The sequence below is a fragment of the Heptranchias perlo genome, chromosome 13 (genome assembly GCF_035084215.1).
Source record: "Heptranchias perlo isolate sHepPer1 chromosome 13, sHepPer1.hap1, whole genome shotgun sequence".
Taxonomy (NCBI): domain Eukaryota; kingdom Metazoa; phylum Chordata; class Chondrichthyes; order Hexanchiformes; family Hexanchidae; genus Heptranchias; species Heptranchias perlo.
The window spans coordinates 8,690,310-8,715,754 of record NC_090337.1 but is presented as its reverse complement, the minus strand read 5'-3'; the positions used below and the strand labels follow the sequence as shown (position 1 = coordinate 8,715,754).

At 41.8% G+C, this 25,445-nt stretch overlaps 1 protein-coding gene across 1 annotated transcript; it reads left to right on the top strand.

Moving 5' to 3' along the window:
• Window positions 1-1,882: 1,882 nt before the first annotated feature.
• LOC137331256 (extracellular calcium-sensing receptor-like) lies at window positions 1,883-22,598 on the top strand. Its single transcript, XM_067994917.1, has 7 exons — window positions 1,883-1,898; window positions 10,782-10,893; window positions 11,407-11,698; window positions 16,396-17,229; window positions 18,646-18,873; window positions 20,225-20,348; window positions 21,688-22,598. Exons 3-7 carry the CDS (start codon window positions 11,441-11,443, stop codon window positions 22,596-22,598), a joined length of 2,355 nt encoding a protein of 784 aa, XP_067851018.1. The 5' UTR covers window positions 1,883-1,898; window positions 10,782-10,893; window positions 11,407-11,440.
• The last annotated feature ends 2,847 nt before the right edge of the window (window positions 22,599-25,445 follow it).

The following is a 25,445-nucleotide window of genomic DNA, read 5'->3' as shown; positions in this document are numbered from 1 at the left end:
AAGGCGACGTGATTACCATTAAAATAAAACATAAACAATATAGAGGGACATACATACTGATAGCCAATGTGCTGGACTGGGACACAGTTCAATTTCTCTATGTCTCAATAAATGAACTTGTGCCATTAATTCATTTTACTCGAACAATTATATTTTTTCTTTTACGAGACTCAGGAACGAATCAGCAAGCTTTTCGTTTTCATTTCCTACCAATTTACAGATGTGCTTTTACAAAAGCAGTTATTTCATTTGTGGCATAATTTAAGAAAGAAGAAAAAAATACTTGGATATCGCTTTGTCAAAGTATTTTTCATAATGAATTTGGGCAAACCTTAATGTATACTTTTATGCATAATAGGATCATAAAGGGTTATAGAATCATAGAATCATAGAAGTTACAACATGGAAACAGGCCCTTCGGCCCAACATGTCCATGTCGCCCAGTTTATACCACTAAGCTAGTCCCAATTGCCTGCACTTGGCCCATATCCCTCTATACCCATCTTACCCATGTAACTGTCCAAATGCTTTTTAAAAGACAAAATTGTACCCGCCTCTACTACTGCCTCTGGCAGCTCGTTCCAGACACTCACCACCCTTTGAGTGAAAAAATTGCCCCTCTGGATCCTTTTGTATCTCTCCCCTCTCACCTTAAATCTGTGCCCCCTCGTTATAGACTCCCCTACCTTTGGGAAAAGATTTTGACTATCGACCTTATCTATGCCCCTCATTATTTTATAGACTTCTATAAGATCACCCCTTAACCTCCTACTCTCCAGGGAATAAAGTCCCAGTCTGTCTAACCTCTCCCTGTAAGTCAAACCATCAAGTCCCGGTAGCATCCTAGTAAATCTTTTCTGCACTCTTTCTAGTTTAATAATATCCTTTCTATAATAGGGTGACCAGAACTGTACACAGTACTCCAAGTGTGGCCTCACCAATGCCCTGTACAACTTCAACAAGACATCCCAACTCCTGCATTCAATGTTCTGACCAATGAAACCAAGCATGCTGAATGCCTTCTTCACCACCCTATCCACCTGTGACTCCACTTTCAAGGAGCTATGAATCTGTACTCCTAGATCTCTTTGTTCTATAACTCTCCCCAACGCCCTACCATTAACGGAGTAGGTCCTGGCCCGATTCGATCTACCAAAATGCATCACCTCACATTTATCTAAATTAAACTCCATCTGCCATTCATCGGCCCACTGGCCCAATTTATCAAGATCCCGTTGCAATCCTAGATAACCTTCTTCACTGTCCACAATGCCACCAATCTTGGTGTCATCTGCAAACTTACTAACCATGCCTCCTAAATTCTCATCCAAATCATTAATATAAATAACAAATAACAGCGGACCCAGCACCGATCCCTGAGGCACACCGCTGGACACAGGCATCCAGTTTGAAAAACAACCCTCGACAACCACCCTCTGTCTTCTGTCGTCAATCCAATTTTGTATCCAATTGGCTACCTCACCTTGGATCCCATGAGATTTAACCTTATGTAACAACCTACCATGCGGTACCTTGTCAAATGCTTTGCTGAAGTCCATGTAGACCACGTCTACTGCACAGCCCTCATCTATCTTCTTGGTTACCCCTTCAAAAAACTCAATCAAATTCGTGAGACATGATTTTCCTCTCACAAAACCATGCTGACTGTTCCTAATTAGTCCCTGCCTCTCCAAATGCCTGTAGATTCTGTCCCTCAGAATACCCTCTAACAACTTACCCACTACAGATGTCAGGCTCACTGGTCTGTAGTTCCCAGGCTTTTCCCTGCCGCCCTTCTTAAACAAAGGCACAACATTTGCTACCCTCCAATCTTCAGGCACCTCACCTGTAGCGGTGGATGATTCAAATATCTCTGCTAGGGGACCCGCAATTTCCTCCCTAACCTCCCATAACGTCCTGGGATACATTTCATCAGGTCCCGGAGATTTATCTACCTTGATGCGCGTTAAGACTTCCAGCACCTCCCTCTCTGTAATATGTACACTCCTCAAGACATCACTATTTATTTCCCCAAGTTCCCTAACATCCATGCCTTTCTCAACCGTAAATACCGATGTGAAATATTCATTCAGGATCTCACCCATCTCTTCTGGTTCCGCACATAGATGACCTTGTTGATCCTTAAGAGGCCCTACTCTCTCCCTAGTTACCCTTTTGCCCTTTATGTATTTGTAGAAGCTCTTTGGATTCACCTTTGCCTGATCTGCCAAAGCAATCTCATATCCCCTTTTTGCCCTCCTGATTTCTCTCTTAACTCTACTCCGGCAATCTCTATACTCTTCAAGGGATCCACTTGATCCCAGCTGCCTATGCATGTCATATGCCTCCTTCTTATTTTTGACTAGTGCCTCAATCTCCCGAGTCATCCAAGGTTCCCTACTTCTACCAGCCTTGCCCTTCACTTTATAAGGAATGTGCTTACACTGAACCCTGGTTAACACACTTTTGAAAGCCTCCCACTTACCAGACGTCCCTTTGCCTGCCAACAGACTCTCCCAATCAACTTCTGAAAGTTCCTGTCTAATACCATCAAAATTGGCCTTTCCCCAATTTAGAATTTTAACTTTTGGGCCAGACCTATCCTTCTCCATAGCTATCTTAAAACTAATGGAATTATGATCACTGGTCCCAAAGTGATCCCTCACTAACACTTCTGTCACCTGCCCTTCCTTATTTCCCAAGAGGAGGTCAAGTTTTGCCCCCTCTCTAGTCGGGCCATCCACATACTGAATGAGAAATTCCTCCTGAATACACTCAACAAATTTCTCTCCATCCAAGCCCCTAATGCTATGGCTGTCCCAGTCAATGTTGGGAAAGTTAAAGTCCCCTACTATTACCACCCTATTTTTCTTGCAGCTGTCTGTAATCTCCTTACATATTTGCTCCTCAATTTCCCGTTGACTATTTGGGGGTCTGTAGTACAATCCTATCAAAGTGATCTCTCCCTTCTTATTTTTCAGTTCTACCCATATGGACTCAGTGGGTTATCAAATTAATTCTTGTTCTCTCAACTTATTTTTTGTTTCAATTGTAATGTCTATCCATCCACCTATCTCTCCATTTTAATAATATTAAATCAGTACATGTAGCTCAAAATTTCCTGTTTGTCACATCTTTGTGCCATAGCTTCAAGGGTCGCACTCAACTTTCTGCATCACACATCAAAGAAAAATACACAGGAATTATAGGAACATCAGAATTTCTAGACGAAGAAAGACCAGGGTCTACCTCGTTCGCCTTCTACATCCCGGTGATCGCATGATACAATGAACAAGGATTTGTTGACTAATCATAGCGATGAGTTTGTTGGGCACACTCTCCTCACCTTGCTTTGAGCAGCTCTCTGTTGTTGGTTTCTTTCCCCTCCTTTGCTCACCTCCTAGGAGGTGGTTTGATTTGTGCTGTGATCCTCCTGGACGAGGCCCTTAGTATTTTCCCAGTTTCAAACAGAGGCTGAACGTCATTTTTACTGGTGAGTTATGGTCCATAGTTATTACAGCTGCATCTGCACACTACAGTGTTGGGGTGGGAGGGGTCAGGAATGCATGACCTATACCACTATCTCCAAACAAAACACTAATTTTAAGACCCATCTTTACTCAATCAAATCCAGCATGAGCTGACCACACCCCCTCCCCCCGGAACTTTATATCCAACGTGTCCCACAGGCGTTCCTCCAAAGAAAAAGGACATGGATTCAGAATAAAGCCGGGGAACAAGACTCAGCCGCTTTGCTGTTGAAACCCTTTCACATGCTTCTGTCATCTCAAGATTCAACAGGGTAGATTGTCAACTTGCCGCCTGGTCATAGGACTGGAGTTGCATTCAGCCACTTGTTGATTTCAATGGAAATTATATTTGTACGGTTTCTTTAACAGATGGCCAATCCACAACAGCAGTTTCGCGCCGGGGCTTCAAGTTGATAATCTACCCAAATCTACCCCAGTTACTCCAGTTCTCTCTTTGGCCTCATTCTCGTCTTTATGTCCATCCAAGAGCTCACTCAATCCTATCTCCATCACCCCCTCCAGTCCTATGAGCCTCCTGAACACTTTCTTACTCTCACTTCAACATAATGTGCCTTCCCTCCCCCCTCTACTCATCCCACCACTTGTGGCAGATCTTTTAGCCGCCTTAAGGCCTTAAGGCCAAAGGCAGGTATATGGAGTTAGATCACAGATGAGCCATGATCTTATCAAATGGTGGAGCAGGCACGAGGGGCTGAATGGCCTACTCCTGTTCCTATGTTCCTATGTTTCCTATGTTTAGGCAATTCAATATCGCCCATTTTACACTATTGCCCGCAATTAAAATTACCCTCTAGACTCTGGAATTCCCTCCATAAAACCGTTCCAGCTTGACCTCTCTTTCCTCTTTTAAAAACCTCCTCAAAGTCCATCTTTTTTGGTCTCCCATCCTAATTTCCCTGTTTCAACATCCATTTTCCTAATGCCTATTTGTGAAGAGTCTTCAGGCGTTCTTTATGATAAAGGTACTGTATAAATGCAAGTGTTGTCAACTGATTGAATAGTTTGTCATTGGTTATGAATTGAATGCATACTTTGATATTTAGGTTTGTTGCAACATCCTCAACTGTAGCTGTGAAGAAGTGGCTGAAAGGATTCTTCCAATTTATAGATAAAATGGTTTGTATTCAACTGCCCAGTGTGCCATCATGCAGTTGATGCCCAAATCTAATGAATGTTTTTGGAAAGGCAAACTTGGCAAAGAGCTTCCAGAGGCCTATGTCCAAGTGCTTTTCAGGTCTACAAGTCCATGGTATTTGCATTGCTTTTATTTTGCTATTGTTGTGCCATGCATATCAAGTCAATATCCCACTCCCTCCACTCCACCATCTCTGCTAATCTTTCAGTCACAATACTGTTGCTGTCAGGAACTCTTTTCCTACTGTGACCTGCCTCCCCACTTCTTTCAGTTCTTTGTTTAAAAAAAAACCTGTACAATCATGGGCTGCATAGAGTGACAACACAAGACCCTACCAGAAGGGAGATGATTGGGTAATTCCCCCATTAATCATGCCTGGAGACCACACTGCTGTAACTGGGATTGATTTTATGCACATAATTTGTATTATGTAACTAACCTCCACTCACTGCATTTTGCTGGAGAATCCTGCTGAACTCAGGAGATTCTGTTTGTTGTAGTTTCGGTCATGAGTACGGAGACTCTGTTTGCTGTAGTTCCGTAGTAAATAGACTCTATTTGCTGTAGTTCATGAGTAAATAGACTCAGCTTGCTGCAGTTCATGATTAAATATGATGTGGAGATGCCGGTGATGGACTGGGGTGGACAAATGTAAGGACTTGCACAACACCAGGTTATAGTCCAACAGTTTTATTTTAAATCACAAGCTTTCGGAGCTTACCTCCTTCGTCAGGTGAGTGACGACCTGACGAAGGAGGTAAGCTCCAAAAGCTTGTGATTTAAAATAAAACTGTTGGACTATAACCTGGTGTTGTGCAAGTCCTTACATGAGTAAATAGACTCAGCTTGCTGTAGTTCATGAGTAAATAGACTCTGTTTACCCTAGTTCATGAGTAAATAGACTGTTTGCTGCAGTTCATGAGTAAATTAAAGCCACAAGTCCCCACCCCACCTCCAACTCATTGGCGGTGTCGATATTCACTCTGACAATCGTGATTTCTGTCATTCCTCCCCCCTTACTTTCTCCCATTTCCCATCAATGTCCTTTATCTCCTCATTGTTTATTGCTTCAAGATGTTGTCCTACACAACGGGGCATTATACAAATGTAAATCGTAAAACTGGGACAGATTCCATCCTGGATTTCAGGAACAATGATGTGAGCTGTTCCAAAGATTAATTAAAACCGTAGTTTTCTAGCCAAGATTTTTCCTGCTATAGAAAGGAGGGAGGTGCCCTGATAATTTCCAGTGTAGTCTATACTCTGTTCAGTAATAGAACCTGATTACTTCAGGTGATATTAGCAGACAAACATTTAATATGTTTGAATGGCACTGCTCTGTCCCTTATTTTAGGTGAGGTGTTAACCAATTTAAAATAAACACCCATGTTGCAACAATTGACAGAGGAACGTGATATGAACATATTAAAGTAACATCAGCAACAGTAATTTCTAAGTTGTAGTGTTACAGCAAAATATCCTTGAGATCTCGAGATAGCATCTTCTCAGACTGATAAGTTGGAAAATTCACAGTAAATGTTATTCGCCAAGAGCAATAAACCTGGCAAGGTTGAAGGCACCTTTACCAGTTATATTTCGATTGAGTTTGAGCAGTTTGGTACTAAATAGGGTTACTTAGTTATGCAGAATATTGATAAAGAATGTTGCCCCTACCGTTGTAAAATTGAACAGTCAAATTCCTAACTGGCCTGCATGTACGTCTGCAACAATGCATGGTAGTGCAACCTTTTACTATTACTTCACTGCTCATATCTAATGCAAGGCTTGAGCCTCGGGCCTGATCCATTAAGTGAAACTTACGATAATGAATCAGGCCTTGCATGGAGTGAAAATCACTGGGGTAGATTTTTAACTTTCTGCAAGGGCATAAAATTAGCATTGCGTATCTGCCGCCCGTTATAAAAAACACCGGATTTCCATTTCCATTGAATTCAATCCAATCCACAATGCCTGTTTTATGTCCAGGTGGCAAATTGAAAATCTATTCCGTTCTCTTGAACACAATTCTCTTGAACCGATGGCATGAGGAAATTACCATAATTGAAGGCATGCTTGGCCACTATGAATGGCCGTCAACATATGTTTGCCTTATGTTGATTCTCTGCAAACTCAACACGGCGCCTTTTTTTTAACCTTTCAGCAATATGTTCCAAGTCCACCACCATAGCCTTCATGCATTTATGGCCGGCTTGCTTCTCGTTAGCAACAGGTGGAATCAACTACCATCATCTGATTTAGCCGATCAACCAAAGAAGACCCCTGGGGTGTCATGGACAATTAATTACTAATCTTTAAAAGTAGTGATTGGGTTTGTTTTTAAACTGCCCCAAATATAGTATTTCATGGTTGAAGTGTAGCAAGCTGAAAGAAAGCACAGCAGGGAGATCAGCTGACACCACAGACTGTCTGTGTTTGTCATTATGGCATCAATTATAGCTGCAGCCCAGGCAAACCTACCTGGAAATCACCACAGAGTTAACGGGGTAGATCTTGACTTTGTTCAATAGTGTAAAACGGGTGGTAGCAAGTGAGCAGCCTATTTTGCATTTCTCTCGGTTTTTATTTCCATTGACTCCAATGGCTGCTGACTCGCCATCACCCGTTTTGCACTATTGTACACAGTCAAGATCTAGCCCAAGGACTCCTGATTTCTGGGCTATTCTCCATGCTGGACCTGTTCTCTTGTATTACACCTATTTTGTCCTGCAAGCAGAGAAGTAGCCCTGAGATGTTGCAAGTTGAAAGAGCACACCCAGTATTAGTCATGTACCTAAAGTGCGTCCTGTCCTAAGCATCAGTAAGGGACTGTGCATTATGCAGCTGGGTTGTGTTTGAATAATTTCTGTGTGAAGCCCTTCAGTGTGCCAAGGATTCCAGTTGGCAAATTGCAACTTGAATGTGTGCCCTGCTGGAGTACGAGCATGCATGGTAAGCAACAAAACAGTGGTATGATTGTCTGAGGGCTTTTAATGGCCAGCAGGGAATGCGTAGCAGGTTGACAGCCAGCACTTTGTGGGAAGCATACTTGAACCAATTACATGTTATATGTTGACTTGTCAGCTTTCTTAAGGTCTTCCATTTACTGCTGTCTCTGTTCCCATGTCCTGCAACATTGACCCTGGCTGCCACCTCCTGCCAGCAATGCTGCACTACTCTTGTCTGGGGAGAGGTGTCTTGGATTACCAAATAGGGTAATTTTCCTCATACCTACTTGATGCAGCAGCAACTCCACTTCACCATCCATTAAACAAGGGTTTGGATGTTGTACTTTTCCATGACTCACCAGCAGACTTCCTTCTCTGCCTCCACTTTTCTTTTTGCCATTCATTTTTATTTTGCCAGCCACTTTTTTTCCCCAACATAGCCTTCCGACATCTAAGATTTTTTTTTCCCTTTACACTGGGGTCATTTACTTTTAAGTGGCAACATCCCTTTAAATGTTTTCCTGTAGCTCTTTAGCAAGCTGCAGCAGTGATAGATACTCAGCTGTTCCCTTTCTAAGAGCTTCGAGCAGAATGCCTAATCCAGGCCACAAGCTCAATCAAATAGGATCAACCCTGATAGTTCCATTGGATGATTTGTAGGCAGTATATGCAGATACAAAGCCCACACTGCAGCCCTTAGACAGAACTGCCAACATTGCAAAACCAGCCCTAATATTTTGAGAAATTGTCCTTACGTTTTTATTCTTGTTGTTATATAAGAGACAGAGTCACTGTCATGACATTTCTCCAGTTGAAATTTAATTAGAACATAATTTAAACTGTGACATGGTAACAGTTGCAAAATTGCACATTAAATCTTCCCAGAACACACTTATATTGGTTCCCCAAAATTCTGATGAATTAAACCATGGCTTTTGTTGACACTGCTTCTACATCTCCTCCACTTTTTTCCCCATCCAGCTGATGTGACAAGTTGAGAAGGCTGTTAAAAAAGCATACAGGATCCTTAGCTTTATAAGCAAAGGCACAGATTATAAAAGCAAGGAAGTTATACTAAATCTTTATAAATCACTGGTTAGGCCCCAGCTGGAGTATTGTGTTTAATTCTGGGCACCACATTTTCAGAAGGATGTCAAGGCCTTAGAGACGGTGCAGAGGAGATTTGCTAGGATGGCACCAGGGATGCGGAATTTCAGTTACACGGAGAGACTGGAGAAACTGGGCTTGTTCTCCTTAGAGCAGAGAAGGTTAAGATGAGATTTAATAGAGGTGTTCAAAATCATGAAGGGTTTTGATAAAGTAAATAAGGAGAAATTGTTTCCAGTGGCAGGAATCAGTAATCAGAGGACAAAGATTTATGCTAATTGACAAAAGAATCAGAGGTGAGATGAGGAGAAATTTTTTTACGAAGCGAGTTGTTACGATCTGGAATGCACTGCCTGAATGGGTGGTGGAAGCAGATTCAATAACAACTTACAAAAGGGAATTGGACAAATACTTGAGGGGGAAAATGTTTGCAGATCTATGGGGAAAGAGCAGGGGTATGGGACTAATTGGATAACTCTTTCAAAGAGCCGACACAGGCACGATGGGCTTAATGGCCTGCTTCTGTGATGTATCATTCTATGATTCTATGATTCTATTGCACAAGCATTAAGAGGTAAATAAACTGAAACTTGCATTTATATCATGCTTTAATATACATATCAGAAACATCTTCATGTGAAGTGAATTGCCACATGCAATGAATTTGGAATGCAGTGTCTGTTGTTACACGAACAAACATTTTGCACGCAGCAAAGAGCAGAAGGGTAAGTGGCTTGTTTTTGGGTGGGTATGATTGATGGAGGAATGTTGGGCAGGATAGAACACCCTGCTCTCTTTGACTTTCAGCCCAACCAGCCTCAGCTAAGTGTGTTGTCCAAGGGATGGCACCTCTCGCAGTATTCTCTTAGTATTACATGGGAGTTCTAGCTGCCTTGCATGCTCAATGCAAGAATGGATCTTGAACCTACAATCTTATAACTCAGAGGCAAGAGTGCTACCAATTTAGCCAATGTGACTCCTAGCTTAAAATCATACAATCTTACAGCACAGATGGAAGCCATTCGACCCATCATTCCTGTGCTGGCTCTTTGAAAGAGCTATCCAATTAATGCCACTCCCCCGCTCTTTCACCATAGCTCTGCACTTGCTATCTTATATCCTCAATGTCTTCCTTATTTGCTTCAATGTGGATTTTATACAATATCATTCAGCAAAGTAGTGCAATTTAATAGAAAACAAAAAAGGCAAATGCAGGAAATCTGACATAAAAACAGAAGATCCTAGAAATACACAGCAACTCAGTGAGAGGAAAGACAGGTAATGATGTTTCAGGTGTGTATAATTTAATAAATACGATCACAGAGATTCATTGCTATTCTAAAGGAGTGTTGTTTCTGGGCTGGGCCATTTTTAAGCAGAATAAATCCATACCTTCAGGAACAAATTCAGTCCATTTCCTACCTAAGTAGACTTGTGCTTCTAGTGCCTTGTGAACTGGACAATTAAATGCCTGTTCCCTGCTTCTTCATGCTGACACATGCCATCAAAGAAAGAAACAAGGAAGGGGGACTAATAAGTAAAGTAAACTTACTTCACAAACTACGTTCAAAGCATTATCTATTTACCACATAATTTGTTCGTCCATGTCTGCAGTTTACACAATACAAGGTATAAATACAGGAAAAGCAATCTTCTCATTACTATTCTAATCACCACAGTCCCCCTTTACATTGTTTTCCAGTGTGACTCAATGTGATTTGACCAAAGTCAAACTAACTTAGATGGAGAGACAATGTAACACAATAATCATACAATATGCTGCAGGGGTTGCTAAACCTGAACTTCATGTGGGATTTCTACAATTTAATTATCTTTTTGCATGCTCGCTCATTTGTGAATAATACATCAATATAAGAAAAGAAATTTGCTGCACCTAAATGACTGATGCCAACTACCAGCTGCAGACACCATCAGTAACAATTGCAATGCATTTTCTGTGTTGGGTGTTATTTGTTTTGATGGTCTGTATTTTCGCCAAGGACGATCCAATTTGTAAACTTCAAAGAAGGTTTAATTTGCCAGAACTCGCTCAAGATGGAGACATCATCATTGGTGGAGTTTTTCCCATTCATTACCGAGGAGAGCTTCCAAGGACCTCCTACCGAACGCGACCAGAGACCCCGAGGTGTATAGAGTGAGTGAGGGACCTCTTGATGATGTTATCCAGTGGTACCATTTTTAAAGGTGGAGAAAGAAACAGAGACGCGAGGGATTTCAGGAGAAAATTCCGAAGAGTAGGACCAAGGCTGAAGGCAGGGGGAGAGAGGGATGCACAAAAGGCCAGAGTTGGAGCTTCTAAGGGAATGGGAGGGATATGGGGCCAAAAGAGATGTTGTCACCAAGGGGCACATTTACAATGAATACATGTAGATTTTAACGGTCTTTAAATTAATTTCTCGAACGCTGGAGGTAAACCATACGTCACCCGGTTAAACAATGAGTTATTTTTGTGTCACTCTTTCTAGTAGAATACAGTCACTCCAACATCCTTAGTTTGTTATTTCTTGAGAGATTGGCGAATGTAATTGTATAAATGCATGTGCTCAGTATGTGTTGCAGGTACATATATTGTATGATAGACCTTGCTATATGAATACGTTTGATTGATATGCCTTTTTCACAGTCAATATGGTTGTGTTTCCAACAGTTTTAATTTGAGAGCTTTTCGCTGGGCTCAAGTGATGATCTTCGCTATTGAAGAAATTAACAATGACCCCATGCTTCTTCCCAATATCACTCTGGGTTATAAGGTTTATGACTCTTGCGCCACCCCAGCTTTGGCTCTTAGAGCGGCTCTGACGCTCCTTAATGGTCAAGAGGAAAATGCTACATTTTTGAAATGTCTTGGAGGCTCTTCAGTGCATGCACTTATTGCTGATGCTGGCTCAACGCAATCCATAACAATCGCCAGGGCAGTGGGGCCTTTTGGAATACCGATGGTAAGTAGCTCAAAAAGTACTGCGACGCTGTTACTAGACCTCCCCAGTAGCTCAGAGGTGAAGGGTAGTAGAAATTTGGAACTGCCTCCCCCAAAAGGTTGTGGATAAAGGACAATTAGAGCATTCAACAATCAGATAAGTAGATTTTTTTTTGTTAGGTAAACCTATGAAGGGCTATGGAGCAAATGCGGGCCCGAGGGGCTGAATGTCCGACTCCTGTTCCTAATGTTCTTATGTTCCTAAGTCACCACTCTGAGCCATATTGACAAAGAAACATCCAGTTTTGATCCCTAGTCTGTGCTGAATTAAACAAGCTCAGCTTGGGCAGTGGTAGGGGTGCTACTTTAGTCACACTGGAGTGAGGGTGTGTGAGAAAGAATGATGGTGTGAGAGATACAGTGAGGGTGTGAGAGTTACAGTGAGGGTGTGAGAGATACAGTGAGGGCGTGAGAGAGAGAGAGAGAGTGAGGATGTGAGAGATAGAGTGAGGATGTGAGAGATAGAGTGAGGATGTGAGAGATAGAGTGAGAGTGTGAGAGGTGGAGTGAGGGTGTGAGAGGTGGAGTGAGGGTGTGAGAGATACAGTGAGGGTGTGAGGGTGTGAGAGATACAGTAAGGGTGTGAGAGGTACAGTGAGGGCGTGAGAGAGAGAGAGAGTGAGTATCTGAGAGAGAGGGAGTGAGGGTGTGAGAGATAGAGTGAGGGTGTGAGAGATAGAGTGAGGGTGTGAGAGATAGTGTTAGGAAATGGAAAATTGTCCAGAGTTGCATCCAGTGAGCCCTGCTAGAAGTGCTTAGAAGTCCTAGAAGCAGATGTTGGGAAGGATGGGACTGGACTCAGCTGTGACATCCTTCACATTCTCGTAGCCTGCACAAGAATAAGTTAGGTGAGATACTGAAGAGCAACGATGTCATATGGAATTGTACATTCAGAAAGGAATGGGATGAAATTGGAGAGAGAGAAAACTGTTTTTTGAAGTAATAAAATTGGATGTAGTTAATATTCAATCTAAACCAACTCTCCCTTCTACATTCATCTCACAATGTTGCTTTATAGCATCAACGCTCTAAGGAATATTTAAGATGGAGAGATGGATGACTCCATATCTCATCAAATGAATTTGAGCCTTTATATCAAGGGGATTGAGTGGAGAAGTGAAATAATGCCTCTGAGATCTAAGTTCAAACCCAAATGAGAGTGATGGGATGAAAATCTTCTCTCTGCTGGTTGTGAGGGTTCTATGTGAAATTGCTTTGATGAGATTCCTAATTCCATTTCCTGGAGTATTTGAGCCCACAAAACAAAGCTGGCACCTATTCGAACTCTCATCCAGTGGCTGGTAATGGAAACAGAAAGGGTCAGATTGGTTCGGTGCTCTTTGGAGGTTTGCACGAAGATATATTGTTAAGACAAAGTAGAGGGAGCTTCAGTCTGCATCTAACCTAGGATCTTGATGCTACCACGGGATTTCTGAAATGAGAAAGTAATTTATTCCCTAGCGCTAATATCCATCTCTTTGATACCTAAAATAATTCTTAAAATAGTACCTTTTTAGATAGACCATAGCCTACAAATTACTGTAATATATATGAGTGGGCAAGACAAACCAATCTTATGATATTCCTCTGCCCATTATTCCAAGAGACGTTAAGTTAAAGTGCCTCTCGACGACATCCTCCGAAAACACGATGTTAGATTCCACATGTACGCTGACGACACCCAACTCTACCTCACAACCACCTCTCTCGACCCCTCCAATGCCTCTCATTTGTCACGTTGCTTGTCTGACGTCCAGTATTGGATGAGCAAAAATTTCCTCCAACTAAACATTGGGAAGACCGAAGCCATTGTCTTTGGTCCCCGCCGCAAACTCCATTCCCTAGCCACTGACACCATCCCTCTCCCTGGCCACTGTCTGAGGCTGAACCAGTCCGTTCACAAACTTGGCATATAATTTGACCTTGAGGTGAGCTTCCGACCACATATCTGTTCCATCACCAAGACCACCTACTTCCACCTCCGTATCATCGCCCATCTCCGCCCCTGCCTCAGCTCATCTGCTGCTGAAACCCTCATCCATGCCTTTATTACCCCCAGCCTGGACTATTCCAATGCTCTCCTGGCTGGCCTCCCATCTTCCACCCTCCATAAACTTGAGCTCATCCCAAACTCTGCTGCCCGTATCCTAACTCGCACCAAGCCCCGTTCTCCCATCACCACTGTGCTCACTGACTTACATTGGCTCCCGGTCCGGGAACACCTTGATTTTAAAGTTCTCACCCTTGTTTTCAAATCCCTCCATGGCTTCGCCCCTTCCTATCTCTGTTACCTCCTCCAGCCCTACAACCCTCCAATTCTTGCCTCTTGCGCATCCCCGATTTTAATCGGTCCACCATTGTCAGTCATGCCTTCAGCTGCCAAGGCCCTAAGCTCTGGAATTCCCTCCTAAACGTCTTCGACTACCTCTCTCTCCTCCTTTAAGACGCTCCTTAAAACCTACCTCTTTGACCAAGCTTTTGGTCACCTGTCCTAATACCTCCTTATGTGGTTCGGCATCAAATTTTGTTTGATAACTGTCCTGTGAAGCACCTTGGAATGTTTTACGACTTTAAAGGTGCTATATAAATGCAAGTTGTTGTTGTTTAGGGTCTTCATTAAATCAAGGGGAGGACTGCCACATGAGCACTTTACTCTTAGTCGCTAATATGGCCAACTGTAATTTTGAGGTTCATTAATGTTATGAATGTGTATGTGAGCTAATTACAAGGGGTACTAGGGTTAGATTTTCAACTTGCCACCTGGGCCCAAAACTGATGTTGCACATCAGCCGCCTGTTATAGGAACCTAGGGCAGAAATTAGGCCATGTAGTGCCCATTGTTTCGGCACAATGCGGCCTCCTGAAGATCCAAAATGACGTCTGGGATGCACACGCACGCCGGACGCCATCCTGGTAAAGGGGTTTGTGCAGGTCAAATAACGAACGCCGGTAGCATGTAAAGTAAGGAGAATATGCATTAGATCAGTGTGCAATGCTGATTTAAAAGCACAGACACCATTTTGGCACTTAACGCTGCAGCCAATGCACTATCTTAACCACGAACAGCTAAACATGTCCTAAATGTTATGGAAGACCCACCACCAACGCTATTTAAATGGACCATGCAGGATTTACAGGTTAGTTGCTGGATTATTGTTTCTGGTTGCTGATGCATTTGTACCTGTTTTTGGAGGTCTCCTATACTTGAATACCAACACTAGGGGTCACAGCCTAACATTTAGAGCCAGGACTTGCAGGAGTGAAGTTAGGAAACGCTTCTACGTGCAAAGGGTGGGAGAAGGTTAGAACGCTCTTCGGCAAACGGTAGGTGATGCTAGCTCTACTGTTAATTTTAAATCTGAGATTGATAGATGTTTGTTAACCAAGGGTATTAAGGGATATGGGGCTACGGCAGGTATATGGAGTTAGGTCACAGATCAGCCATGGCCTCACTGAATGGCGGAACAGGCTCGAGGGATTAAATGCTACTGCCACTCGCTGCCTCCTGTTATGCGCTACCTTCTCCTGCAAGAAAGCGGAACGTGTGTCGGTGAGTGTCCTGCAGGATGTTTGGATGATGTGGCTGTTATGGTTGAATAGCTGCCTGTGTATATGACCTGTAAGTTGTGGGTGTGTAGCTTGCAACAGTGGTAATGTGTGAGGGTGAGAGGAAGCATCTGATTGGAAGAGTTGAGTACTGATTGAAAGAGTTTGTTGGTAGGTGGGTGATGGGGGGGTGTAGTGTGTGGAGCAGTGGATGCGACTAGTGGTGCAGTTGGTAGGAGACACCACTTGACCGTTGACTGCACTCACCTTGACCACTCATATCAAAGCATTGAATTTCTTCCTGTACTGCATCCATGTTTGTGGTGCTATGCACCTGGCATTGACTTCGTCCCCTACTGCCTCGGGAACATATGTCTGGGGGCCTCTTGCCCTCCTGCGGATAAAGGATGCCCCTCCTGCTGTCCACCTCTTGCACCAAAGCCTCCAGCGCATCATCAGAGAACCTTGGTGCACGCTCTCTCACAGGCTTGGAACAAACTCAGATCAGCAGATTGGTGAGGTCTGGCGTTCAGATTGGAGGATGCGGGATTTAGTAGTGCGCAACCTTTATTCAATGTTTTAACATAACTCAACAGTTTGTAAACATGGGGTGGGACCTGCATCTGTGTTTTACGTGTGCAATGTCTGACCTCCGTTCAGACACCGTGCGGACCCATATCTTATTTTTTGCAAATAAGAGATCCAGGCTGCTTGAAGAAGTGCGGCCTGCCTTTACTAGGTGTGAGCAACTCACTGGAGATTTTCCTGCCCCCCCTCGCTGGTGAGAAGTGGAGAAAATAGAGAGAAGTAGTCAGCTAGACCTCCACTCTGGGCATCTATCAGGTAAATGAAGTTGCAGCACCAATCTAACGTGCTGGCTACGTCGATACGACCAGGCACGGGCTAATCGCGCACCGCGATGCCAGCGCCTGGATTCGGGGGTTAACCAATTTAACCCCCCTAAATTCTATTAATGGGCAGCCCATCCACAATGCAGTTTTGCGACTGGGCGGCAAGATTAAAATCTACCCCACTACTTCTTAAACTGATATTTTGAAGCCAAGGTTTTATGGACGATAATAAAAGCATAACCATTTTTAAATGTTTTCACAGATTAGTTACTTTTCTTCATGCATGTGCCTGAGCAATAAAAAGGAATTCCCAACCTTTTTTCGAACAATACCCAGCGATTATTTCCAGGTCACAGCGTTTGTGCGGCTGGTGAAACATTTTGGTTGGACCTGGCTGGCGGCGTTTGGATCGGACGACGATTATGGCCACTTGGGAGTTTCAGCCTTTGTGGAAAAAGTTACGAAAGTCGGAGTCTGCGTTGCTTTCTCCGAATTTCTCCCCAAAGTTTATACCAAGGAGAAAATTCTGCATCAAGTCGAGCTCATTAAAAAATGGAACGTCAAAGTTATTCTTGTCTTTGCTCCTGAGATAGATCTGAACTTCTTGGTGGAAGAGCTTGTGCGCCAGAATGTCACTGGATTGCAATGGCTGGCGAGCGAAGGATGGAGTACAGCAGCACTGATCTCAACAGCAGGAAATTCAGGGACTATGGGTGGGACATTGGGTTTGGCAATCCGCAGGGCTGATATTCCTGGAGTTAAACAGTTTCTGGTTAGACTCCATCCATCTAAGTATCCAGGCAATGAATACATCAAGCAGTTTTGGGAAGCAGTGTTTCACTGCAGATGGACATCATACAACAACACAGGAGAAACAATGCTTGGGGCTTCCAATCAGGAATGTACAGGACTAGAAGATTTAAAAGACGTTCATAATGTGTTCACTGATGAATCACAATTGAGAGTTTCATATAACACCTATAGAGGTGTTTATGCTGTGGCCCATTCCATCCATAATATGTTACTGTGTGAACAAGACCAAGGGCCGTTTCCCAATACAACATGTCCGGACATTTCAAACCTTAAACCTTGGCAGGTAAGTCGTATACTCATAAAAATAACTACAACTTAAATGCACCCACTGTACAAATCATATGCGATTAAAATTCTATTGGATGAGTGATGATTTGCCAATTGGTCCCAATGAATAGATAATAATGTGTGAAATTGGTATTAGAACTAAATGCACCTCAAGTCTGACTTGCTTTAAAGATAAGGAACACGTTTAAATTGAGAAGATAACTAACTTTCGCAACAGGTTTCACTGAATTCCATAACTACTGCTCTATCGCCCGTGATGCAGTTCACGGTATATTTGGGGAAATGCTGCTTTAACGGGCAGGAGCATATTAGAAATCATGTATTATTCTGCTAGAAGGGGAGAGCTGTGTGGAGCCAACCTGTTCCTTATTGCTGTAAATAAATGGTAAGGTCAATTAGAAGCTAATTGCCATCAGATATTTCAGTTGCTGGGAAAGTTTCTCTGAAACTAGAAGGAAATGACAGGTTTCCCTTCTCTTAATACTTTTTTTAAAAGTGTGCTATAGATATTTTGCATGTGTGACCAAATGTGATACCTGAACTGTGATTCATACATTTGAAAACTTTTATAGTTATAGATTAGGCTGCAGGCTAATACTGAGTTACTGGTCTGAAGTTAGTAACTGTAGAACGTGAAGATCAGTTGGCAGCACCCAGATTATACTCAAAGCTCCATTCTTCCAGTGACTATTTTTTAATGTTAATAAAGTGTGGGTAGAAGCATCTTCTTATAGCATTAAAAAGTCTCCAAAGTGAATTTAGAAAATTCCCAGGAGTTCCGACAGATGGACTCTCACATCACTTGGCTTAACGCATTCCAGAGGGAAGAAAGGACCTGACTTCAGAGTTATGCTGCCACATTTACATTATTGCAAAGATAGAAAGAACTTATACAGCACCGTTCATTACCTCAGAATGTCCCAAAGTGCTTTAAAGCCAACGAATTACTTTTGAAGCATCGTCATTGTTGTAATGTAGGAAACACAGCAGCCAATTTGCGCACAGCAAGGTCCCACAAACTGCAATATGATAAAGACCAGGAGATAAATGACCAATTAAACTGCTTTAGTGGTGCTGATTAAGGGATAAATATTGGCCAAGACAGCTGCAGAATTTACCAAATTCTTAAATTGTGCCTGGGATCTTTTACATCCACCTAAGAGGGCAGACAGGACCTCAGTTTAAGATCTCATGCAAAAGGCAGCACTCCATTGGTACTGCACTGGAGTGGGGCTTGAAACCATGAACTTCTGACTCGGAGGCACAATCCAAGGCTGACATCTATTGCACACCCAAAACCATTCCAAACTTAGATGTAAGTGTGGCATAACTGAAACTCCCCATTAAATCTAAATTACACCACATTGGTTTAAAAATAACAGGTTTTTAAATATATGATATCTTTGCAAAGGTCCTGCATTATTTAAAGGCGGTGAAATTTACAACAAAGTTTGGAGATGAAGTGAGATTTGATGTCAATGGCGATCCTCTAGCAGCCTATGATCTACTGAACTGGCAGCTGGACCCAGATGGAAGTGTTAAGTATGTTAAAGTTGGTCAGTATGATGCATCTGTCGGTCCAGAGAACCAACTTGTGATAGAGAAGGAAGCTATAGTGTGGAGTGGAGGACAAAAAACGGTAAGGCAGCATTATGCAATGCACTATTTGGTATATTTAAAAGAATGGGTGACAAAAATCACCAAAACCATAATGATTACCTTCAACAACAAATGGATATTCATTTTTACAATTAAGATAACGCTCGAGAGACAGACAAGCAAAGGATTGGCATAGTGAGAGTGAGAGACAGTGATAGTGGATTCTCATCAGAGGCGCACAGTTAAAAAAGACACAAACAGATGTCAGGCAGATATAAAGAGGAAAGAGAAACATTTGGAAGAAATACAGAGTGGGATAGATCTTGACATTGTGCAATAATGTAAAATGGGTGATAGCGAATCGGCAGCCTTTGAAGTCAATGGAAACAAAAATGGGGAGAGATGTAAAATGGGCTGCTGACTTGCTATCACCCATTTTACACAATTGCACAAAGTCAAAATCTACCCCAGCGAGAGACAGAAAAAGAATGAAACTGATCAAAAGATTCATGCAGACAGAGAGATTTTAGCAAGCAACAAGAGAGATTTTGATGCTTCGGTTGCTTATTGTTCGGCTACAACTGGAGTATTGTGTCCATTTCTGGGCACTGCACTTTAGGAAGGATGTGAAGGCCATAGAGAGGGCGTAGAAGAGATTTACTAGAATGGTTCCAGGGATGAGGGACTTTAGGTACATGGACAGACTGGAGAAGCTGGGGTTGTTCTCCTTAGAGCAGCGAAGGTTGAGAGGAGATTTGACAGAGGTGTTCAAAATCATGAAGGGTCTAGTCAGAGTAGATAGAGAGAAACTGTTCCCATTGTCGGAAGGGTCAAGAACCAGAGGACATAGATTTAAGGTGATTGGCAAAAAAAACAAAGGCGACATGAGGAAAAACATTTTTACACTGCAAGTGGTTATGATCTGGAACACACTGCCTGAGGTGGTGGTGGAGGCAGATTCAATCATGGCCTTCAAAAGGAAATTAGATAACTACTTGGAGGGAAAAGATTTGCAGGGCGGGGAAGTGGGACTGGCTGGACTGCTCTTGCAGAGAGCCGGCACGGACTCGATGGCCCGAATGGCCTCCTCCCATGCATGCTGTAACCATTCTATGATTCTATGATTGTGTTTCTAATATTGAGATTCAATTATGATGTTAAAGAATACTGCAATCTGCCAAATGCACCAAAAAGATATCCCCTATCATTACACCGTAATAGAAACATCTCAGTAATTAGCAAAATCATTCCCCAATTTATCAAAGATACAGTCATGAGGTTTTTTTTGTATACACAGAAGATTTCTCTGTGGGTCAAACAAACTTTATTTGTAATCCTGCATAAACCACACAAGTAATAAAACAGAAATTTATCATTCATTTTACATCCAGGTCATCGAGTCAAAGTGCAGTGAAAGTTGTCTGCCTGGAACAAGAAAAGGAGCCAGAGCAGGGCAGCCGATTTGTTGCTTTGATTGCATACCCTGTGCTGAAGGTGAAATTAGCAACCAAACTGGTGCGTATATCTATCTATTTATCTTCTGGTAATCAATCAATCAATCAATCTATCTATCTATAGTATCTATCTATCTAAATATAGTATCTATCTATCTATCTATAGTATCTATCTATCTAAATATAGTATCTGTCTATCTATAATATCTATATCTATCTATAGTATCTGTCTATCTATAATATCTATATCTATCTATAGTATCTATCTTGTCTATAGTATATATCCATCTATCTATAATATCTATCCATCTATCTATCTATCTATTCTATCTATCATCTATCTAACTATCTATCTATAGATCCTATCATCTATCTATCTCAGTCGTACTTAAAAGATCTCTCAATATTTGGAAATATAAATCGGGAGAGATGTAAAATGGGCTGCCGATTCGCTATTATCAGTTTTACACTATCGCACAAAGTCAAGATCTACCCCATCTCTAAATTCCATCTTAAAAGCAGGGTAAATACCATACAATCTGTCCTTACTATTTTTCATTCTCATGAAAAAAAACCATAAGGAATAGGAAAAATTGGTTTTAAAACTTGATTTAAATCATAGAATCATACAGCACAAAAGGAGGCCATTCAGCCCATCGTGCCTGTGCCAGCTCTTTGAAAGAGCTATCCAATTAGTTCCACTCCTCTGCTCTTTCCCCATAGCCCTGCAAATTTTCACTTTTCATGTATTTATCCAATTCCATTTTGAAAGTTACTTTTGAATCTGCTTCCACCACCCTTTCAGGCAGTGCATTCCAGATCAGAACAACTCGCTGGATTAAAAAAAAATTATCTTCATCTTCTTCCTGGTTCTTTTGTTTCGGATTACAAGTCCAGTGATCTAACCATTACATATCCCTAACAAAAATGAATTTCATTTTTATTTGTTAAAAAACACACTTGTTTCACAAAATCAAAAAGTTTGTATCAGCCCAAATGGGAATCAAGCCCACAATCCCTGGCCCAGGAGACCAGTGCCTTATGGATTAGGTCACTGGGACTGTGCTTACAAATTTAAAACTGATGATGCTTTAGTGTCATTTTGTCAGGAGTAATTGACTATTTCCTGTTTCTAATTTCTTTATTTATAACAAAAATTGTTACTAAAGCTTAAATTTCAAGGTAGATTTTCAACTTGCCTCCCAACCTAAAACTTTCATTGTGGAAATGAAAACTGGGTACTGCCTATAACATTGGCCGATCTGCAAAGCTAGTTTTACGCCCAGGTGGCAAGTTTGAAAATCTACCACCAAATGTTTCTGTCAATTCCATTTTGTAGAAATAAGTGCTTAACCTCTTGGAATTTGTTGGAAAAAGTTATTCTCTATTGTTTTCTGCAGATTCAATCGACTGCATGGCCTGTCATTCGGATTACTGGCCAAACCTAAAAAGGGACACATGCATCCTCAAGGAAATTGAGTTTCTGTCATTTGAAGACACCATGGGAATCATATTGACGATATTGTCCTTACTCGGTGCTTGTGTATCGATAGCTGTTAGTGTTGCTTTTTACCATTACAAGGATACACCTATTGTCAAGGCGAACAATTCTGAGTTAAGCTTCCTTCTTTTATCTTCATTGGTACTTTGCTTCCTCTGTTCTCTTCTTTTCATGGGTGAACCAACAGTCTGGTCCTGCATGTTGCGACATACGGCATTCGGTGTTATATTTGTCCTTTGCATTTCTTGCATCCTTGGAAAAACAATTGTAGTAATAATGGCATTCAGTGCAAGGCTTCCGAACAATAATATGATGAAATGGTTTGGTCCTCTACAGCAAAGACTTTGCATATTTTTTCTGCCGTTAATCCAAGTTGTGATATGTATTCTGTGGGTGACCTTATCGCCCCCATTTCCTGCAAAAAATGCTGAATATCAAAGTGCAACCATTATATTAGAATGCGACGTGGGGTCAGTAATAGCCTTTTATTCTGTGTTGGGCTACATAGGCTTCCTATCTATAATGTGCTTTGTTCTTGCGTTTCTAGCGCGAAAGTTGCCAGACAATTTCAACGAAGCAAAGTTCATCACCTTCAGCATGCTGATCTTCTGTGCAGTTTGGATAACTTTCATTCCGGCTTATGTCAGCTCTGGAAAATACACAGTAGCTGTTGAGATATTTGCGATATTGTCTTCCAGCTTTGGTTTGCTTGCCTGCATATTTGCTCCTAAGGTTTATATCATCCTACTGAAGCCAGAACAGAACACCAAGAAAAAGTTAATGGGCAGATCATCCTCTAGCAAATTTTGAATGTTGCATGGTTTATGACCTTTGACCTGCCCAAAAGCAAAGCATAAAGAGGCCTGACTTTACTGCAATACTAAAGTTAGCATTTACCATTTTTGTACATTATAGTTATTGTATCGTAGAGAAGATACTTTTGATAATGTATGACTGAAAATAAACAACAATATAAATATGTGCATTCTCATTTAGCCTTCCCCTTTGTCAAACCTATCTGAAGAGTGGCGTTACAATAACTAAAATGTCTTGGCCAATATTTATCCTTCAACCAACATCACTTAAACAGGTTATCTGGTTATCATCTCATTGCTGTTTTTTGGACTTTGCAAATTGGCTGCCGTGTTTTCTACATTACAACAGGGACTACACTTCAAAATTACCTCATTTGCTGTAAAGCACTTTGAGATGTCTTGAGGTTGTCAAAGGTGCTATATAAATGCAAATTATTTCTTTTTCATTCTTTCATGAGTAACTGTCCTTCATTTTTATTCATCGGGTCTGCATAACTCAATTCCACTCAATTTAAAGAAAAAATACACAAGCACACCTATTGATGTAATGTGTACAATTTGTAGGAGAATCCATTGTAACATCTCAAAGGCCACAGAACCAACAATGGATATTTTTTATTGGGAAACCTAGACCTACAGTGCAGGAAGCCACTCAGTTGAAAAGAATAGAAGAGATGTAATAAATCAAGACATTGTGGTTAGGAGGCACACTGACCCAAATAGAAACTAATTCTTTAATTACTGGTGGTACATTTAAAGTACATTTCTACCAAGTAAAGTATTCCACTCGAATTGCACACAAACACACACACAAAAGATATAAAATGTGCGCACATACCCTGGCTCATCAGAAGATGCTTCATCATTAACTCATTAAAGAAAAACTACAAAAAAAATTCTTGACCTTACTTGTTACTCGATAGTACTCTCACTTCTGAGTCAGAAGCGAGTGGGTTTGAGCCTCACACAAGGACTTAAACACAAAGTCTAATCTGACACTCTAGTACTGAGAAAGTGTTATTTTGTTGGATATGCGGTCCTTTGTAAGAGACATTAAATCAAAGTCCTGTCTGCCATGACTGGTAGTTCAGTGAGTGTTGAAGTTGCTATGATACTATTCAAATAAGTGGCCTGCTAGGTGGAAGTTTTGGCTCAGTGGTAGCACTCTTGTCTCTGAGTCTAGAAAGTCATGGGGTTAAGTCTCACTCCAGAGACTTGAGCACATAATCTAGGTTGGTACTCCAGTGCAGTGCTGGGAGTTGCACTGTCAGAGGTGCCATCTTTCAGATGAGATGTTAAACCAAGGCTGCCCTCTTAGGTAGACATTAAAGACCCCATGGCACTATTCAAAGAAGAGCAAGGAAGTTTGGTTAGTGTCCTGGCCAATATTTATCCCTCAGCCAACTTTAAAACAGATCATCAGGTCATTTATTTCATTGCTATTTGTGGGATCTTGCTGTGTGCAAATTGGCTGCTGTGTTTCCTACATTACAACAGTGACTGCACTTCAAAAGTACTTCATTGGTTGCAAAGCACTTTGGGACATCCTGAGGTTGTGAAAGACGCTATATAAATGCAAGTCTTTCCTTGTGTCTTTCTAACCAATCATTTGCCAATGCCACCAAAATAGATTTATCTTACAGCCGTTGTGGAATCTTGCAGTGAGTAAAATAGTTGCCTGCTCATTGTTGCCATTAATTTTCCTCGCCAGGCCCCTGTTTGGTCAGCTGACAGGCCCACAACACCAAGGGATGCTGTGCCTGTGAGAAGAGAGGTAGTTTGGACCATTTGCTGAGCCCAGGTCCACTGTTGGCGCAGGCCCACCTCTTGGCAGGACCTTGCACTGAGAAGAGAGATCTGCAACTCAAGTCTTGACTACTGTCATCAGGGTCTTCTGGTTGCTGATGGAGGCCAGAAGAAAGTGCTGGGGAGGGGAAATGAGTAACCAACCTTTTGTCTTCTAGGATCTACACGACGATTCTCAGTCTCCCACAGTCCTTCCAACCCCACCATCAGATTTCTGAAGGAACAACAACAATTTGCTTTTATATAGCGCCATTAACATAGTGTGACATTCCAAGGTGCTTCACAGGAGCGATTATCAAACAAATTTTGACACTGATCCACATAAAGAGATATTAGGACAGGTGACCAAAAGTTTGGTCAAAGAGTTAGGTTTTAAGGAGCAACTTAAAGGAGGAGAAGGAGGTGGAGAGGCAGAAAGGTTTAGGGTGGGAATTTCAGAGCTTAGGACCTAGGTAGCCAAAGGTGACGAACCGGATTCTTTCCCCTCAGTCTGGTTCAGCAAGAACTGATTTTCTGCTTCTTTGCCATGTAGGCATTTTAATATTTTACCAAAAACTGACCACGTAGGGATTCTCAAAGGCACAGCCGCCAATCCGGAGGTAGAGCTTAAAACAGCAAGGAATGGTTGGCTTTTCTGCCAATCGAATTCTTGGTCGTGTTGGCACATGTGCATGCTGGGAAATTGTGTCTGTGCCTTTTTTGAATCTCTTCATTGACAGATTCCAGTTCGGGGAACCCTAATGTCCACAAACCCCAGGCCTTTCATAAAGCCAAGGCCTCCCACAGAAAACATAGTAAACTCGCAATAAAAGCTGCTTTATAGTTAAGTTTAAAATTTTCTTGTAACTTCTGCCTTCATTCTGTTATAAATCTTATTTCAAGGACTTTGTTTCTCAACTAATATCAATTCACGATGGCGGTCAAAAGAATTTCAAAAAATATTTGGAGTAATTTCATTTGTTCACTTGCTCCGTGCCATTTTTAGCTATTTGCTGACTGGCAACTTTTGATGAGGAATGAAATTGCTGCTTGCTAT

Bases quoted from the DNA above. Each gene is read 5' to 3' on its own strand.
- LOC137331256 (XM_067994917.1), top strand. From the start codon at position 11,441: ATGATCTTCGCTATTGAAGAAATTAACAATGACCCCATGCTTCTTCCC. The intron at 18,874-20,224 runs GTAAGGCAGCAT...TTTTACATCCAG, and splicing joins GGAGTGGAGGACAAAAAACG to GTCATCGAGTCAAAGTGCAG. The intron at 20,349-21,687 runs GTGCGTATATCT...TGTTTTCTGCAG, and splicing joins TGAAATTAGCAACCAAACTG to ATTCAATCGACTGCATGGCC.